General features: G+C 36.1%; 1 protein-coding gene across 1 annotated transcript; it reads right to left on the bottom strand.

Moving 5' to 3' along the window:
• Positions 1-1,026: 1,026 nt before the first annotated feature.
• On the bottom strand, positions 1,027-17,925 carry LOC121417431 (dehydrogenase/reductase SDR family member on chromosome X-like). The gene is made up of 9 exons (XM_041611140.1): positions 17,509-17,925; positions 15,180-15,286; positions 14,296-14,381; positions 12,753-12,824; positions 12,098-12,239; positions 9,993-10,213; positions 7,517-7,673; positions 5,070-5,199; positions 1,027-1,952 (listed from the first exon to the last, which is right to left on the bottom strand). The coding sequence occupies exons 2-9, from the start codon at positions 15,262-15,264 to the stop codon at positions 1,856-1,858; spliced, it is 990 nt and encodes a 329-aa protein (XP_041467074.1). The 5' UTR covers positions 15,265-15,286; positions 17,509-17,925; the 3' UTR covers positions 1,027-1,855.
• Positions 17,926-20,736: the final 2,811 nt, after the last annotated feature.

The following is a 20,736-nucleotide window of genomic DNA, read 5'->3' as shown; positions in this document are numbered from 1 at the left end:
GTCGTTGTTATGGTTTTTTTTTTGGGGGGAGACTACCATACGTATACATAAAACAAAGACTTATCGGTAAAGTTTTATTCGATTACAAAGCTGTATAAACATAGGATAGCATTGAAATCATTATCGTATTCTCTTCTTTGTTCATTTAATGTAACATCATATAACATATAAAATATCAATTCATATTGCGAAGAAATAACATATTAAAGAATGATTAAAGAACATATAGCATTGACAAAAGATTCACTTTCGTATTGATATTTTTTTACCATTTTTTCTTCTACCAATATATATATATATATATATATATATATATATATATATATATTTATATATTTATATATATATATATATATATATATATATATATATATATATATATATATATATATATATATATATTTATATATATATATATATATATATATATATATATATATTTAAATCTTATATTTCGTGACGATCAGTTTATCAAATATGATTTATGATGGTGTTCATGTAGCCCCCTCTCCTGGCTGCTATTGCTTCAAGCACCTCTGTGCTTATAATAGCTGGCCCCTTTACCGAACTATATCACATGCTTAGGTATGATTTCATTATCAGTCTTTTCTGTATTATTTACAATGTATCTTTTTAATTGTCACATTTAAATTGTATTCATTCAATTATGTGAACATATTGATTTATCATTGACTTCTGAATAAAATGCAGAAACTCCTGCAAAAAAAAATATATATATATATAAGGAAGCATCTTTGGTTATATTATTATTATTCTTTCAATTGATTTTACCTCAAATAAAATGATACGTTCCATTCACATCTTCAGAAAATGAAGATAAAAAAAAATGCGATTTGTATCAAAATCGGAACGCGAACAGTCGTAAGGTGTGCGGTGGCCTTAATTTTCATTTTCACAAATCTTCTATTATCTAGGATTGTTGCCTAAGGAGAATAATACGCGCAGCCCCTAAAGGAAATTTTTTTTGGGGGGGGCTTCGTGCGTCAGAGAGCACCCCGCAGGCAATTTGAGTAGGTGGCCTAGCACACTGAAATCTTTTAGGTATCGAAGTACTATTGTTGTTGCGACACTGTAGGTACATTGATGACAATGTCACCAAAGTTCTGTTCCTTCATGTCACTTCTTAAACAGCTACAACAATGACCATGATGATTATAATTACTAATTAAATTTGCGATTTTTATTTGGATCTTGCACAATTAATTAGGTTGATGTCTTTATCATTTTTGTCAAAAGGAAAAAAATATAGACCATATAGTGCTTAGATCTCGGCCTCCTGTGCAAAGTTACTATCTGAATATTGACTCAGTGGGTTGTTTTCCATTGGACGAATGCCAATTCGTCCAGTTACCAACTCGTCTACTATCATTTGGTCTAGCATCAGTTTGTCCATTATCAATATGGTCTAATTGCAATTTCGTCCTCTCACCATGTTGTCTCATAACCAGTTGTTGTGATAGCCATTTGGTCTAATTAGACTAAGTGTTAATCGGGCGAAATGAATGAAAATACGCAAGACCAACTGGTAATGACATGATATGGTCATAGATGAACTGGTGATTAGATGAATTTATTATTGGACCTTATGTTTGTCTACAGACGAAATGTTGATGGACGGAATTGCATGAAACTATATAAAGGTAGACCATATGGTGGAGGACGAGTTGACGATAGACGAATTGGCAATTTACCAACTCAGGAACGAGGCATGATTTTATCTTCTTTCGGTAGTTCATGGGAATCTTTATATAGGTAATTAATATTCCTGCCTCCCGTTGATCATTAAAAACTGCCTTTATCCAGCGACCATGCCAGTGAGGCTATAGGTTCAGCTTCATTGTGACGTCAGATCTTTCAGCGTATCTTCGGTGACGTAATCCTTCAGACAATCCAGGCTGTATTTCCAGAGAAATGCCTGCTTCTCCTTGTCCCTATGGCAATGATAAAAATGGGTGATGATGTCTTCATTATTGTTGAAGAAATTTTTGTTTATCATTAAATTGATGTGTTCTTTATAAGGATGCCCCCATGCCTTTCATGAAAAACTCTTTAAAAAATACATTATTAGAGAGTTTTCGCCCAACGTAGTACGGGGTACGAACCCTCTTGAATAGGCCTGTGCATTGCCAAATGTCCTTCATGACGAGGAACCAAGAAAGTGGCTTCGTCGAATATTTGTCAATCAACACTGAATCAAATCCAAATTTACTCGGTTTTCTTTTGTCATTTGACTCGCATATTAAATACATTTACTGTATTCTTGAATCAAGCGTAGGTCGCGGGGCGAAATTAAGCTCACTAAAAAAGAAACGATCCAGTGCCGGATCTACGGGGGGGGTTATCCCCCAACCCCCCCCCTTCCTAAGCTACCGGTAAAACAAAGAATATGGATAATTACCAAAGGTTTTAAGTTTTCAGGTCGGGTAATCAAAATGTTTAGCTCGCCCCTCGCGCTCGCATCGATTGTTGAGTTATATACCCATTCTGTTCATGGTTTCTAAAACGGCTTAGAATGATCAGTTTTTGTATCTGAAAATCAAAATTTTCAGCTCGCTCTTCGCGCTCGCGTCAATTATGTAGATTATGTACCCATCCCGTTCTTGGTTAACATTGCTTTTAATGACCTGTTTTAGGATTAATCTCAGTATTGAATGCCCTTTCTAACTACAAAAAGTCAGATCGCGCTTCGCGCCGCATTAATTGTTTGATTAGATACCCATCCTATTTATGATTGCAAAAAATTGTTAATCACAACTTAAAGGACAAGTCCACCCCAACAAAAACTTGATTTGAATAAAAAGAGAAAAATTCAACAAGCATAACACTGAAAATTTCATAAAAATCGGATGTAAATAAGAAATTTATTGCATTTTAAATTTTCGCTTCATTTCACAAAACAGTTATATGCACATCTCGGTCGGTATGCAAATGACGGAACTGATGACATCACTCACTCACTTTCTTTTACATTTTATTATATGAATTATTTTTATTTTCTCGTCACTGTCATGTGAAATGAAGATTCATTCCTCCCTGAACACGTGGAATTCCATTATTTTAACATTTTTTGTTTCAGACAAGAAGGTCCTAATCGTCAAATTCGTAAAAATGGAAATATTGCACAGTGCGTCCTAGAATAAACGAAACCGAGAATTAGCGATCATTTATCATAACTTAATCATAAATAAAATAGACAAATGACCTACCAATTTAACCCTAAATCTCCCGGGGTATTTTGATTCTTGTCATTCCGGGGGGGGGGGGCCCCCCCCCCTTAAGATCTTGGCCGCCGATCGCGCGAGCGACGCAAAAAATTGCACGCTGGTAGTGTGCGATGGTAAAATTTTCCAAAATAATGAGATTTTATTTTATATGAATTAAATATGCTAATTTATGCATAAATCATACTTTTTGCTCTAATTCACTAAATAAAGCTCCTAGAATGCTAATTTTTGGTAAAAATTTTCTTTGTAGCATTCTTAACAATCGTAATTCAAAAAAACTTTGGTTTGGAAATAAATTTCTTATGTATTTTATTGTTTTATGAATTTCTTATGTATTTCTTTGTTTTTTACTTTTTGTTTATTATTGTTTTTCAACTGAAATTGTTCCAGACATAATTCTGATCATAAACAAGGCAAAATTAATTAAGTATAATCAGTAAAAGTAGAAATAAAAATGATACATTTATGAATTTTGGCTAAATACGCAATTTGCATTGGATTTGTACATGAAATCACGTTTATGAGCAATTTTGGGTCTGACATGCACTTGCATAATGTTGCGTAATGTCGTAACCGCGTACCCGGGCGTCACAAATTTGGTCTCAAAATTTGCGCGAGACTTGAATGTAAAAAGTCAGTGAGCTGCGAGGTGAAAAAAATTCGCGCAGCAGATATATCGCGAAAATTGTTGAGGGGGGGCATTATGGCCCCCCCGGGAGAATTAGGGTTAAAGGTTAGAATCTCCTCTTTCATCTGATATTACTTAGCTTATTTCTTATTCACGCATGAGTGAGCAAAAACAATTTGAAGAAAGAAAGGATATCAAAAACTCATTTGGCGAGGGGTATCTGGGTTTCAAAAAGAAAACCACATTTCTGAGAAATTCAATATCTGCTCTTTAATTTGGTACCTCAATTACAGAAAATGGTCAAGAAATAAAAAAGTTCTGGTCATTTGAAATAAGACTTGTATTTCCATAATTTCATGAAATAAACTTGTTTTCACCGGTTACCCACAGAAGCTTTCGCATGGTGAACAAAAGATTTAATGCATGGCTGATCGTCAACAAAACGGAGTGTTGAGTGAGTTTGAAAGCCAGCCTGGAGAACCTCTTCATTTTATGAAATTATTGAAATTCAAGCCTTATTTCAAATGACCAGAACTTTGTTATTTCTTGTCCATTTTCTGTAATTTAGGTATCAAATTAAAGAGGAGATATTGAACTTTTCAAAAATGTGGTTTTCTTTTTGAAACCCAGATACCCCCTGCCAAATGAGTTTTTGATATCCTTTCTTCAAATTGTATTTGCTCACTCATGCGTGAATGAGAAATAATCTAAGTAATATCAGATGAAAGAAGAGATTCTAAGCTTTAAATTGGTAGGTCATTTGTCTATTTTATTTATGATTAAGTAATGATAAATGATCGCTAAATCTCGGTTTCGTTTTTTCTGGGACTCACTGTATAATTCAAACAATAAAAAACAAAAGAAATAGTGAGTGAGTGACATCATCAACTCTCTCATTTGGATGTAATTGGCTCGTTCATATAACTATTTTGTTAAAATGAGCGAAACTTTGAAATGTCATAACTTTCTTATTTAACATCCGATTTTGATGAAATTTTCAGCATTGTGCTTGTCTGACCTTCTCTATTGATTCACATCAACATTTTTCTGAAGTGGACTTGACCTTTAAGCAATTTAATGGGAGTCCATGTTTGTATGAAATTTATATTGTATAAGGAGGAGTAGGGTAAGAGAATTGGAGAATATTCAAAGGTAGTTAAACGATAAGATCGAGGAATTAAAAAAAGGGTATTTACGTCGCAAGTGGATTCTGGAGAGTGGCTGGCTTTGAGTTTTCCAAGTAAATCGCTGTCTTGCCATCAAACTCCGGGTTGATTGCGGCGTGGATACTTGTCAAAGCTCCGTCAAAAGTGGTTCGGGCCAGCCCTATAATATGAGAGAAACCGCGAGTAGATTCTAACTTTATGCATCATGAGGCATAATCATGTTACTCAGCTCGATAATGCAATGTGGCAGTCTCAACATTCAACTCTTATTCATTGCCTGCTATTATATGAATTGCTCAGAGGGAAGTTCATTCAAAATAGTATGTTTTTACGACGAAATACAATTTTATGCTATCAATGTTATAGGCCTATTCGTAAACGTTTCGAGATGGGAAAAATTAGTCCTACTTCCAAGTTAATCATAAATGTTTGATGATTTACTAAATGTCGAGCGGAGAATCAATTTGTCTATACCAAAAGCCCGGGACCACACACCTACCGTCAAAACCTCTACACAAAATACCATTTCGAAATCACCTTAATGTTTTCTAAGGCTCAGGTTCGATAGTCCCTATAACTTTCTTATTTCTTATTCATCCATATTTTTCTTCTAGCTTTCAAAATGGCGATTTATTATATATTGTTATTTGATATATTTAGGTTTACTGCTCTATTTTCAGGGAATTAACTGAAAGTATGAACATCGGCAAAGCTGTACTTTTTTGTTAACCAGGGCCCTGCAATAACCCGAGCTCAGTGGTTGATTTTTACGATTGATGTCCAAAGTGTGTCCACAGTGTACACAGTGTATTCTGTATGCTCAAAGTGTGTTCAGTGTGTTCAAAATGTGTTCACAGTGTGTTCAAAATGTGTTCACAGTGTGTTCAAAATGTGTGTCCACAGTGTCCTCGAAGTGTGTACACAGTGTATTCAGTGTGCTCAAAGTGTGTTCAGTGTGTTCAGTGTGGTCATAGTGTGTCCACAGTGTGCTCGCCGTGCGTTCAGATGCTAGACTAGTATATGAACGCACGGTGAACACACTGTGGACACTACTAAGTTGTGTTTTCACTTTTCACAGTGGGTGGTATTCTGATAATCGTAGGCCTAACCCTAGTCAGAACTTGAATTTAAACCACACTTATATGGAATACTGCCTGGTTTCAAAATATTTCTCAAATATTCGTGGCAATTATGATGTACCAATAAATTCTTTAAAATTCATTTTATCTTTTGCATTTTCGTATTGATCCCATCTCACGTCTCAAATATTGGTTTGTTTTTTTAGCTTTAGCAGCAGGATAAGAATAATGTTCAATTGGTGATGAATTCGACAACTGTCACTCCATTAATGTGTGATCGAAGTTAACCAAGGTTTAACTAAACCATGGCTATAGAATAATACCTAGTGTGTCTGCAGTGTGTTCACCATGTGTTCATAGTGTGTTCACATAATGTTCACAGTTCAGTGTGTTCACGTTGTGTTCTGCGTGTTCATAGTGTGTTCTCGATCGGTGTGTACAGTGTGTTAACAGTGCGTTCAGTGTGTTTTACATAGTGTTCACCGGTGTGTTTACTGTGTTTCCAAACAGTGTTCACATTGTGTTTACATTACAGTGTGTTATCAGTGTGTCCACGCAGATAACTATGTGATGATCTGATTGACACTGTCAAAACATTCAGCTTTCACAGTGTGGAGACGATCCACACTGTGGCCACATCTATAGGTTGGCTGTTCACAGTGTATTTATAGTGAGTGAACACACTCTGCATTGCACCAGTAAAACAACCACATTTGAAAGTGTGAATTAGATTAAACACAGTGGCCCGTATTCTGAAGTCGGGTTTAACTTAAACTCAGGTTTAAAATTGTGGTTTAAGTATGGACAGCCAATTGCTACATAATCACTAATTTCATACTTTCAGCTCATTGGGCTCCAAAATCATTCATTATTGTGTAGGAAGTATAAACAGAATGATGATTGTCTTCATCACCATCGATGAATCAGGAAAGAGCACAGAAAACATAAGAAACATACAATATGATAAAAAAATTGACACTTTTGGCTTCCCATACTTAAACCACGACTTTAAACCTGAGTTTAAGTTTAGCCCGACTTCAGAATACGGGCCAATGGATACCTTTGCACTGTTTACAGCGTGTTCAAACTGGTTACTTACACCGTTAAAATGCTCGAATCTAATATAACACTATCGACATAATTTCACAGTGAGATTCACACAATACAGTTCGCCCTCCGCACGTCCTAGGGGAAACACTACGTTACTATGTTCTTTCACCATGTTCACTTACATAGGCGGCGGAAGCGGGGGGACGGGGGGACGTGTCCCCCCTAAATTTGATGAGGGGGGACGGTCCCCCGTAAATTTGTTGTTGATGACCTTTTTTTTTTCGTTGTCACATTTTTTTGCTTGTCCCCTCCTAAAATTTTTGGCTTCCGCCGCCAATGTTCACTTACCCATATAAGTTATTACGCTCACTAAAACTCTCATCAACCAAGTAATCTGTTGACCATCTTTCTTCGTTATATCTGTATCTACAAAACCAGGGTGAAGTGAGAACACATCGATCCCAGATCCTTTCAACTTGTCGGCCAGTGTGAACATCTCCATAATCTAGGGATAAAGAAAGAAAAAAAGTTTAATCGGAGGGCCAATCCTGTAAAAAAACCGTTAAAGGGGAATGAAACCTTTGGAACAAATAGGCTTGTGTAGAAACAGAAAAATCAAAGAATAAGAATAAAGAAAGTTTGAGAAAAATCGGAAAAATAATGAGAAAGTTATGAGCATTTGAATATTGCAATCACTAATGCTATGGAGATACCCCCATTGGCAATGCGACAAGGATGTGTGATGTCACTGATGAACAACTTTCCCTTTGGTGGACTATAAAATACCCTCAAAATGTATCTTTTTGCTTTTTCTTACGATGATACAAACTCTTTATCCATTACGTATTCTTAAAAAATATGTATTACATGCCATTATGTAGAAAGAACACATGATTTATGGATAGATGTGATAAAAGAGGCAATTTAAGTGAAATATATACTTAAGTAATGGGGAGAGTTGTTCATCAGTGACATCAAACATCTTTGTCGCATTGCCAATTTGCTATCTCCATAGCAATAGTGATCGCAATATTCAAATGCTCATAACTTTTTCATTATTTGTCTGATTTTTCTCAAACTTTTGTTGATTTGTTTCTTTGATTTTTCTGTTTTCACACAAGCTTTCTTGTTCCAATGGTTTCATTCTCCTTTAAGTAGACCATGCTTGTTTTCAAGCTTTGAGTGTAGCAAATGACATTCAATAGGTCTACATCAAACCACTTATTGCAAGAAACCTCCGAATCCAAGTGGCGTCCATAGTAGTCGCCATTTTTGTGAAATTAGAATTTTCGAAGCGATTTGACATAAAGATTCAATTGCTATAAAATCAATGTCATGTGAAAGATGAATGAATTTCTTACAATTTAATACTATCTATGAAGGATGAAAGGATAATTTGGATGAAATTGTAAGTCGAAGACTACATTTTTTTTTTTTACTTTTCCCAAAACTTGAAAATTTTCGAAATACAAGACTCTGTATATATACATTATGTAAGGAAATGGAACACATTTTAGACGAAATAAAAACTTGGTACCATTCTTTTTTGCAAACCCATGATGTCTCAAACTTGAAAACAGGCATTTTTGTAGACAACATGTATTAAAACTTTCTCTTTTTTACCCAGAATAATCTGAAGCCGCATCTTTGATACCTTCAAGAACACGTGTCATTGTCATTTTTCTAACCCTATCGTGATACAATGAAAACTGTTCGTATCGTCTTATGCAACAGTTTTTCTTTCATAGAATAATATGCGAAAAGAAGTAGTGTTCACGTGATATCATCGAGTCTCCCATTCACGTATCACCGTGATGCGTGTATAATCAGGTTGAGAAATATAAGCGCGCATGTTTTTTTTTTATTTAGACCCTAAAGCAGACTTTGATGGGTTTGTAATGTTTGATTTTCTCCTTTCTCTCATTCTTTTTATTTGGGGGAGGGGCAACATCTGCAGAGTGTCCACAGCTGATTCAAGGAGTCTGCATAGCAGACTAGGTCTACTGAGGCTGCAGATGGCTCGCTTCGCTCGCCCTTTCAGGCTGGTTTGCTTCGCAAACCATTAGCAGATCCCACCTCACGAGCCATTCAGAGTCTGCATTGCAGACTAGGGCAGGGGGGGGGGGGTGATTTTCTCTTTAACTGAGTGCAAGCACGAATTTTTAATGAACAAGACGAAATTTTTATCTTCCATAAGGCCGACAAAACTTGCGTCATATTGGCAGTATTATTTCGGCCGGACTTTTCGCATTTCCTTGGAGGAAACTTTCTACAACGCACCAATTCCTTTGAAAATGCATGTCAAATTACAATGAATAGCTGAGAGGCTTTTGCGAAAGGTGATGGACCGGACAGCATCGGAATCTCTTGAGTCTGGGCAACGATATTTGCAATTGTTCGTCCGGTGCAAATCCTCGGATGATCTGCCGTGCCGGTCCATCAATTTTCAACAAAAACCTCTCAGCTCTAAATTGTGACTTCAATTGCATTTTCAAAGTAATCGATCCGTTAAAGAGAGTTTCGGCATAGTAAAAGCGAAAAATCCCTATAGAGTACCGAAGTGTGACGTCAGTTGCCATGGTGTCAAGGCGGTCTGGTTCTAAGCAGAGTCGCAGCTGTCGATCGTCTGTATACAACTGTATTTGGAAATGACTTCGGCTGAAAAACCGGTTGCAAGCTGTGAAATTCATATGGCGGCCATTTTCTCCTATGAGAAACACATGATTTCATTCAGCGGGTACATTTGTTTGGAACCAGGCCGCCATGATACCATGACCGACAACTGATCTCATCGGTTTGGTACTCTATTGTTACATCAACCCACCTGATACAGCTTAGTAAATCCATATTTGCTGAGTTGGTCCCTATTGACTGCCTGCATGTTATCCTCTTGCCATCGTGCACCGCGATAGGCCATTGACGAAACCAACACGATCTTAGCGTTGGGGCCCGCCGACTTCAATTCCGGAAGTAAATGAAGGGTCATGAGGAAATGCGACAAGTAATTGACCTGGAAGTGGATCTCGAAACCGTCAGCTGTTTTCACTGTGCGAATGATAAATGAAATAAATTGACAATTTCAAAATTAGAATGATCAAGGAGGTCAGAGAGAGATCGGTATTAGGTTAAACAGGGACGGACCTGGGATACCAAAACGATTTGAAGCTGACGGGAACCAGTAGCCTTTTCTCGCCACATCAAGTCCTTCTTCTGACCAGGTTTCTAACCCATAATGCAACATTCTAAGCAGTGTAGTCCTGTCAAACAGGTCACTTGAATGATGTTACCCAGATGCAAAATAAATACCGTTCCTTACAAAATAATAATATTGTTTCGTCTATGTAAAATCCGAAGGCAATTTATTTTCCGGATTAGTAATAGCTACTTCGAGTTCTCTTTACGCTACGAGGTTCAAACATGGGTGTAACAATTGCCTAGTCTACAAAAACATACTTGATCATGACTTTTTAATAATAACAATAATAATAATAACATTTGTAGGGCGCTTTATACAGGTGTTTCAAAGCGCACAGGTTGTTATAATAATATAAGTCAATCGGTAAAAAAGAAATTATGAGAAAAGGTGAGCTTTAAGTGACGATTTAAAAATTTCTACGATTTAAAAATTTCTTTTTAACCAAATATAACATGTCTAGAGCGAAGACTATACTCCGAACTCTACCTGTGTCACTGCGTGGTCTGTGTCAAACAAAAGCTAGACGCAGCCACAGTACATAAGTGAATAGTCACACTGCTTCAGGCTCTGCACTAGGCACGAAACGAAAAACAAGGGTCAGTGCCTTCAGACTAACAATTGCCTGGTTCCAATATCTGCTTCCCGTGCGGTTTATGCATATGGTCACACTGGCCTTAACTACAACTGGCAGGCCAAAGATATTCTTTCGAGCCAACCAATAGCTCAATTTTTTTAATTTGATATTGCTGACTGACAAAAATGAACGAATATGTCTGACAATCTAACAATGATTCTAGGGAGGGTACCATACTTACTTACTTTTTCCAAATTGGAAAGGAGCGGCCGGGGGGGGGGGGGGCACTTACGTTGACGAGTGAATACCATGCGCGACCAAAAAACACGTAAAAAGGATGTCTTTTTCACGATAGGGCACGTTACGTACGTAACGTGATAAGGGTGTCAAAAACACCAAAATAATGAAAAAAGGGTATCTATTTCACGAGAAAAATTACGTGTTTAGGGTCGAATTTGCGGGGATGATAACACAAAATTAAAATGTTTTATAAATGATGTCCTTTTTGCCCCAACACTACGTATTTAGGGTCCGATTTGCGCGAGGTGTAGAAGGTGGGTCGTACTAAACCAATTATGGTAAAGCCGACGACCGAAGGACCCGTAACAATAAAACATTCCTTTACTTGTTTAGGGGCTCATTTCAGTGAATATTTGCCAAGAGTAACTTTTTTTCCAATTATTGTTAAGGGTAGGGTTTCACATGCCAATACTTGTTAAGGGGTGCATTTTCAGAATGTGGAAATTACGTGTTTAGGGTGCTTTTCGAGACCCCATGGTCGCGCATGGTATCCACTTGTGAATGGAAGTGCCCCCCCCCCCCCCGGAACATATGTCACCACATACTTTTACTGGCGGAAGAATTAGGGCCATTTTTATTCCCTCAAGTGATGAATTTGATCCCGTCAGATGTAGTCTTCATAAATGCCGATTTATTTTTAAAATGAGCCGGTCGAGGTACCCTTTTATGGTCAGATATGGAATGTCAGACATATATCCTATCCACATTTAACCCTCGAATTTCCTCCTTATTTTTTGTGATATTTTTTTAAGTGCCACTTTAACAAACGAGTCTATGGCAAAATTTATTAGGCCTGTGATACCCTTTGAGCGCAGGGAAGGGGTGTATTCATTCCTTAAGAAAAGAAAAATCGGATTACCTTCTCCTCCGTATGCCATGCCGGCGTTACACACCAGTATATGAAGAGGGATCTTTTTGGCTTTAAATGCCTTTACGAAGTCCATCGTACTTTCTAAAGACGAGAGGTCAAGGGCCATGAATTCAATATCAAGTTCGTTGGCCTGTTGGTGATATAAGTGAAGTGATGGTTACATCATAATGATATGGAACCAGTTGGATAAAATGTATCACAATGACTAATGCGACGAATAAAAGGAGATGAAATTTGAATCAATGTTAAAACCTTTCCTTACAATTGAAAAGGTTTATTTTTGACGTCACAATATCGCTAGTAAAAACAACCAACAAAGCAAATGCCAGTGGAAGTTCAATTTGCAGTTTATCTTGTTTTTATTTTTAGAGAGATGTGATATGAATTAATTTAAATTTGAATTTTATTTGGATTAACAGGTATGATTTTGCACAAACTACAAACTTGTAATTGTGAAAAATGCGTTTTAATCATTATTGTTATTTGTTACTTTGGTCTGTTTGATAATGAAGTTATTATTTATCAATAATAATCAGTATATCTGTCATTTGAATTTTACTATATCGTTAGAAAACTGTTGTCATTGCAATTAAAATACAGCATTGGTATCATTAATTCACTATCAAACGTATCATTATGTTACCTTAATTTTGAACTTGGTTTTCTTCTCATTTCCCTTCTCCTCTTTGTGCTCCTTGTGCATTCTTTCTATCGCCTAGGAGAGAGAGAGAAAAAAAGAAAGAAAGAAAGAAAGAACGGAGAAAAAGATGCATTAAGAGAGGCTTTTGTTACAAGGATGAAACAAGTATATACAACACGATATATCGTAATTTTGAAATTGGATTTCTTCTCATTTGCCGTCTCTTCTTTGTGCTCCTCGTGCATTCTATCTATCGCCTAGGAGAGAGAGAGAGAGAAAAGAAAAAAAAAAAGGAAAGGAGAAAGACATGTATTAAGAGAGGCTTTTATCACAAGGATGAAAACAAGTATAACGATATATTGGTCGTCTTCCTTCCAGGAGGACGAAGGATATATCTTCGAAAATTTTTGAGGTAATAGACTGGATATGTCTTGATTTGATCTGTTATCACTTAAGCCAATATATATATATATATTGTGCAAAGAAATGGATGAAGAGAACAATGGTAGGCGTAGCTTAAATCAAGGTTCCCCAGAGCTCTACCCTTTGGAAAAATTGGTGATGCCGAAAAAAAAATGAAAGTAAAATATACATATACATATATATATATACGCGATGATGACAAGTTACTTGTACGATACATATCATGTACAATGCAAATGGCATCAATTATAATAATAATAATAGAGATATCAATAATATTGATAATGCTAAAAATAATAATCGTCCAGTAAAAAAAAATCTTCCCTGTATTTTTCAGAAATATATCATACGATCCTAGTACATATTTTTGTATATTGTAATGGTCGACCATTTTTCAATTCAATTCAATTTATTTTTCATTCTTCAACATAATACAAATAATTACAAGATCAATTAATTCAATTTAAATGAAAGCATGAACAAAATTCAACATTGAATAAATGATATACATATTCGATAAGTGATTCAAATATAAATTAAAATGCATGTCAAATTTTGCGAGTCGCTCACAGCAACATACACGCGTGAATCGACTTATCAAACCCCAGAAGTATTCAGACACTGTCCTATAAACTCATCACTTCATGACAAACATTTGTTACGTAATGACATTCGTAAATAAACATTCGTGAAAATGTATCGTTTTATCTTTCGCCAATAAATACTCGTATCGTAAAATCATGACAATTGAGGTCAAAATTTTACATACCCTAGTTATATATTTTTTTTCTTCAAATCTCAGCATCATTACATATAGGTGCTAAATTAGGTTATTACTAATATATCAATAATAATATATAATCAGTATATCAAATCCGCTAATACTTTTACATTAAAAGAAACATTATTTTTTTAACAAATGTAATTACAATTGGTTGATTTATAGGGTATGCATTCTTCTCTTTTAAACAAAAATGAACGATTAATGTCCGTTTCAATTTGAAATGATATATGGGTATGTATATATATATTTTATGTATTAATTTCATTTTTGGGGGCGGCTCTTGCCTAATGGGCCCCATAATTAGACCTGGAAATGCTGTTACATAATATATTTACTTACTTCTTTCGCTTTGCTTTCGGATCGACATGCTACAATGACCTTGGCTCCAAGTTGGGCAAACGTTTTAGCTGTATCAAATCCAATTCCTGTAATCAAAGGAAAAGGAAACACTCTTTTTTATGTGAGAGGAGGGATTTTTACTATTAACCTATTTTGCAAACAATACTGCGAGGGTATTCATCAGATTTACCATCGATTTAACTGAAGGAAGTTTTGTCATTCCAAGCAGGAGCGGTGATCCTGGGATGGGGCGGGGGCGCAGTGCCATCACACTCTTTGAAGACCTGAAAAGTGCCCTTTTTACGCAAGAAGAATGTCTCCTCATGAAAGGAGGACCTGTTTAAAGTGTTACAAAGAGCCTCTTGTCCTATGTAGAGGACCCGTTTCAGGTGTCACCAAATAATGCCGCTTTTCGAACGTATTCTGTGCCCCTTTCACCTGAGAAGGACCCGTTTTTTGTGGGCAAGTGCACCCTTGTCTTCAAGTAAGTGACAATTCAGGAATCATTGCCCCTTTTTACTTCAGGAGAGTGCCCCTTACAAGCGTGTTCCTTGCCCCATTCACCTTTTTTTCTGTACTTTAATTTGTATTAAGACAAAAATACTTTCCTTTCATGAGCGTATATGAAATGAAATTTTTCACTTGATATAGTGATTGTACAACAAAATATAGCTTCAATTTTTTTACTATATAGTATATCTGAAAGGTTCTTGCATATGACATAACAGATATAAAGACAAATGAAATTTTGATAACTTTCTTCTTCTTTTATTTGTTTTACTCATTTGGTAACCAATACAATTTTTTTCCGCTTCTTAAATTTACATTAACTTTTGTCAGTGTGAACTTCCCCTTTGAGATACAATTACTTATATTGGACTCACCCGTGTTTGCCCCAGTTACAATGGCAGTCTTTTGAGACAGATCGACGTCTGGAACGGCGCGTTGTGATGCTAGAGTAGTCCCCATTGTGACGAAAGAAAATCGAGCACTAATAAAACGGAGAAATCAATCAATCAAGGTAATCGAGTTTTCCCAACTTCAACTGAGACAGTTTCTAAAAACACAGTAAATGTCCATTAAATGACAAGTCCAAATAAAAAAAAATAAAAAGAGAAAAATTCAACAAGCATGAAGCTGAAAATTCCATTAAAATCGGATGTAAACAAGAAAGCTATGTGAGACAGCAATTAATTGAACATGTGGAATTAGCATTGTGTAACACTGTATGTTCCGTCAAGTTGGTCATTATTGTCAAATTTGTAAAAATAAAATATTGTATAATTCAAACAGTAAAAACCCAAAGAAATGTAAGTGAGGGACATCATTGACTGTCTCATTTGTATGCCACTGAGATGTGCATATCACTGTTTTGTGTTTTGTGAAAAATAAGCGAAACGATAAATTGTCTTTCTTATTTTACATCCGATTCCGATGAAATTTTCAGCATTATGCTTGTTGGATTTTTCTCTACTTATTTGAATAATAATTTATCTGGGGTAGACTTGATCTTTAACTTAAAATGAACTGCTGAGAGCTCTTTGTCGAATATTGGCGAACTTGGAGAGGAGAGACACCCCCACAACGCCCCCCCCCCCCTCGAGTCTTATTAGGGAGTCTTCGCTCCACGCAGGGCAACGAAAATAAGAACGCAGTTCTGAAAATGCTCGGCAAATGACAATGAATAGCTGGGAAGTCTTTTACGGAAACAGGTAAACCAAGAACAAGAGTTTCTACACTGTAAAAACTGTACGTGGCGTTAAAACTGACACCAAATGGTGTTAATAGAGGCCAACACCTTGAGGTGTTAAAATTACACCCTAAAGATTGAACATTACACCAAATAGTGTAAATGTAACAACCAAAGGTGTTGTAATAACTCCTATAAGTGTAAAACTAACAGCACCAATTTAACACCGGTGTAAAATAACTGGTGTGCTCCTCTATGTACACCGGTTAACACCACAGTTTTTGCTGCGTACCTAATCAGTTTCTGAGCTGACAAAGCATTGCCGCACATATCGTTCGTACAGGGTCCAGGACGACACTTCCGCATTGCTTTACTGATTCTCGACAAAGGCCTCTTTGTCATAAAGTACCCTTGACAATAGATTCACCATATTCTAAAAAAAACCGTTTGTGCAGCGGTTGCGAAATATCCCTATTATCTGTTGGGCAATAACTAAAAAAAACATGACTTTACCACCTATTTTTACAAGTTACTGCACATCCTTGCATCTAACTGGCTAAAAACAAATTAGGCAATGGAAATAAATCACACACAAACATTATCAAACAATTTCCTGAAGATTTCTCTCTTTTTTATTTTCATTTGTAATATATATATATGTTTTTTTTGCTAATCAACAATGAAATGAATATAAAAACATCAAGGATTTGCCACATAAAAAAAACATTCCTCTTCTTAACACGCACTTATTAACAATCCGAAAATGTAGCAAGGTTGTATATCTGATATTTTACACGAAGTTGTGTTAGTTGGCTCGTGCGAAGATACCAGGTACGTCTCGTGGATTTCAACTTGCTGGTGAATGGTCAATAACCACAGTATCCGGTCATTCGTCAGAAGACAAAACAATTATTTTGAGAATATTCCTTATGACTTTGGAAAAGTGAAAATTTGTCTTTATAAAGGTGGGCTCATTCATACACACTGTAAAAACTGTGGTGTTAAAACTGAGACCAATCGGTGTTAATAGAGGACCACACCCTGAGGTGTTAAAATTACACCCTAAAGATTGAACATAACACCAAAGAGTGTAAATGTAACTAAAAAGGTGTTGTAATAACACCTATAGGTGTAAAACTAACACCACCAATTCAGCACCGGTGTTAAATAACTGGTGTGGTCCTCTATGTACACCGGTTAACACCACAGTTTTTGCTGTGCACGACTCAATTTCTTTCATCTAGACAGGGACACACGAAGCAGGTGTATGAAAGAAATTGAGTCGCGTACGAATGATCTCACCTTCATAATGACAATTTTTCACTTTTCCAAAGCCAAAGCCATAAGAAATACTTTTCCTTAATTTTCGGACAATTGAAAATGTGCTGAAAGATTGGACTTATACTAGATGAAACGTTTTATTCTGTCACTTAATTTATATCTCAGGGAAATATGTGATTATTTGGGTTTTTCTGATACACCTGGCCCACACACAAAAAAAAAACACAAGATACTGGACTTACCCTTGTCTTATTAGCACGCTTGTGAACACGTCTGGGTTATGTTCCTATTATGTCGATTATACCAACACTCCCTGTTTATAAGATGTCTCCACGCAAAAATGATTCACAAAGGTAACATAACAACTGGGCTGTCTCGCCGATGATCAGGGAATGTCTACACAGCAAAGGCAGTTATCCGAGAATAAGGGTGGGGGTGTGTCCCACTCAATACACTGCAAAAACTCCAGCGTTGATTTAACACCAGCCCGGAATCTATATATGTCCACACCAAAGAAGTACTAAAATCAATGCTGTTTTAGTACTGTTTGATGTTGTATTAACACCTTTCTGGTGTTAGACCAAAACGAAACTGGTGCTGTTTAACACTTCTCTGGTGATGTGGACAGATATAAATTCCGGGTTGGTATTAAATCAACCCCGGAGTTTTTGCAGTGTTTGTACATATTTATTTGAGTTACTTTCGTGCAGAAGGAATACACAAGGCTTGATGTGCCCCCCACCCTCTTTGCCACTAGCTTATGAGATTCCCGTCACTGTATACCGATCTCCCCCCCCCCCCCTTCCCGGACTAAGGTCCTTAATTAGTTATCATCCTTTGATATCCGAGTCTACACAGTAAAAACGCTGTTTAAGATTTTATACAACGCTGTTTATTGTATGAATCTTATAGTATTTGTTTAACCGTTTGAAAAATCATGTTTAATTCATTGACAATTATATATTGAAAATTAAACTCTGTTGCTTAAGATTTAAACAGTTGTTTAAACTGTTAAAACAATTACTGTAAGGTTCATATAGTAAAGAGCGCTGTATGATTTTTTTAAATGTGTATTCATTTTCGGGTCGTGTGGTCCAGTGGTTAGAGTATTGGACTCATAATCGCAAAGTTGTGAGTTCGAATCCCAGCTCTGTCATTGTCTCCACTTTGATAAAAAGGCCCAAGAGTGATATTTGTCGTCTATTACGTTAGCCACTCTGACTGATTAACGTAGACGTAAAATGTTTCCAAGGTAATTGGTTATATACCAGCTTGGCGTTTACCAGCAAAATGCTGTCCTGCCGAGTTCCTACGGGAATTACCACAAATAGAACAGAACAGAAAACGATGCCCACCGTGTAAAATCAGTACCCCCCCCCCCCCCAACATCGGGTTCTTACTGAATGTGGACATATTGATTGGACTTTGGATCTGACAAACAACATATAAAATGGTGATACCAGGAAATTCAATTCTTTGGATATAACCATGATAACACAAGCATTCTGCAGACGGAAGTCGAAGTCATTGAATGTGCAATGAAGTGTTATTTAAAAAAAATCGTTTTAATCTAGGATGATGAAAAAGAATTAAACAATGGGATGAGATAGGTTTAAGGTCAACGATAACACCGATTTGATAAGTGTACATGTATGAGATAATTTCATGATGTGAAGCGTCCTGTACTGTATACCTGAATGGTCCAATATGATTTAAAGGCCATCGTTGTTGGAACTTGCAGACGGAAATTTCAAGCGTTTTCACATTATGTTGGCAAATAACTACTAAAATAATAATTTCTTTTTGGTTTAATCTATTTCGTTTTCGTGCCATAACATAACAGAAAGATGATATGTCGTATAGGCCTGTTGATCAGCATCGTCAACATCATTATCTACCTCTTCTTCATCATGATCGTCATCTTCATCTTAGTCATCACCATCATCAACATTATCATCATCATCATCACCAACATTATCATCATCATCATCACCATCACCAACATTATCATCATCATCATCATCATCACCAACATTATCATCATCATCATCACCATCACCAACATTATCATCATCATCATCATCATCACCAACATTATCATCATCATCATCACCATCACCAACATTATCATCATCATCATCATCATCACCAACATTATCATCATCATCATCATCACCAACATTATCATCATCATCATCACCATCATCAACATTATCATCATCATCATCATCATCATCATCATCACCAACATTATCATCATCATCATCATCACCATCATCATCAACATTATCATCATCATCACCATCATCATCCACATTATCATTACCATCATCATCAACATTATCATCATCAACATCGTCACCATCATCAACATATCATCACCATCATCATACTCATCAACATCAGCATCATCACAATCAATATCATCTTCATCATCATCATCATCATCATCATAATTATCAACGTCATTATTGCAATTATCATTATCGTCAACATTGCCAGTGACATATTGTTATATTTACCACAATCATTACTAAAATTAGTGTCAGGTCCCTACGTTCATCAGCCAACTCTGGTTTTCTAGGTTTGGGCTTTTGCTCACGCTGGCCCTGTTCTCGGGAATGATCTCCCCTGCATATCCGTGAATGCACCACATCCATTTACCATGTACACACATTTGAGCGTTGCTTAAAGGGGAATCCAGCCTTGGCCATAAAATGTTGTGTTGGGAAGGATGAAAATAAATTAAACAGAATGGTGAAAATTTAAAAGAAATCGGACAATCAATAAGAAATTTATAGCTGCTTTAACATTGAGATCACTTATCATGCTTACACTATGTAGATTTCAAATTGGCAACTGGGTAAGTAAATTATGACAAGGAGCAAAGACAACTTTCACATAGGCCATGTACTTTATTATCAGGGATTTGTGGTTTCCCATTCCCCTGGGGCAGTAATCTAAATATAGCCTAGGTAGTATATTTTTTATGAAGAAAAATATAATTTGAAATAAAACTTTTGGGAAAATGACATTTTAGTAGGTGCTAACTTTAGTCCATGGATTAAAATGACGTCAAATGACGCGTTTTATACCCCGGTATAACTTTAGTCCACCTTTGTGAATTCCGGCCATCCCATATGAAGCCACTTTGAAGTCTCCATGGGTATAGTGATTACCAATTATTTACAACATTTAATAAATCATAACTTTCTTGTTGATTGTCCAATATTGTTTAAACTTTCACCTATCAACTTGTCTGATTTTTCTTTTCCTTATAAAAACAAGTTTTATTTGGGTTGGATTCCCCTTCAAGACTCGTTTATTTAATCATGGACCTACTACTCTATCAGAGTAGTGGCTCCATGATTCAATGTTTCCTAATCTTAATTGTTCCCGAATCTGTTACTATCATATTTGTACTTTTCTCTTTCTTTTTTTTTCTTTCCTTCCTTCTTGCTTTCTTTCTT

Source organism: Lytechinus variegatus, chromosome 6 (assembly GCF_018143015.1).
Source record: "Lytechinus variegatus isolate NC3 chromosome 6, Lvar_3.0, whole genome shotgun sequence".
In the NCBI taxonomy this organism is placed as follows: Eukaryota; Metazoa; Echinodermata; class Echinoidea; order Temnopleuroida; family Toxopneustidae; genus Lytechinus; species Lytechinus variegatus.
The sequence above is the reverse complement of the archived record's forward strand: the minus strand, read 5'-3'. Positions and strand labels throughout refer to the sequence as shown.

What these genes read in the sequence shown, in the direction of transcription:
- LOC121417431 (XM_041611140.1), bottom strand. Translation starts at nt 15,264, where the DNA reads ATGGGGACTACTCTAGCATCACAACGCGCCGTTCCAGACGTCGATCTG. An exon ending in TGTAACTGGGGCAAACACGG is followed by an intron (nt 14,382 to 15,179) that starts GTGAGTCCAATA and finishes CTTTGATTACAG; the next exon opens with GAATTGGATTTGATACAGCT. An exon ending in CATGGCATACGGAGGAGAAG is followed by an intron (nt 10,214 to 12,097) that starts GTAATCCGATTT and finishes TCATTCGCACAG; the next exon opens with TGAAAACAGCTGACGGTTTC.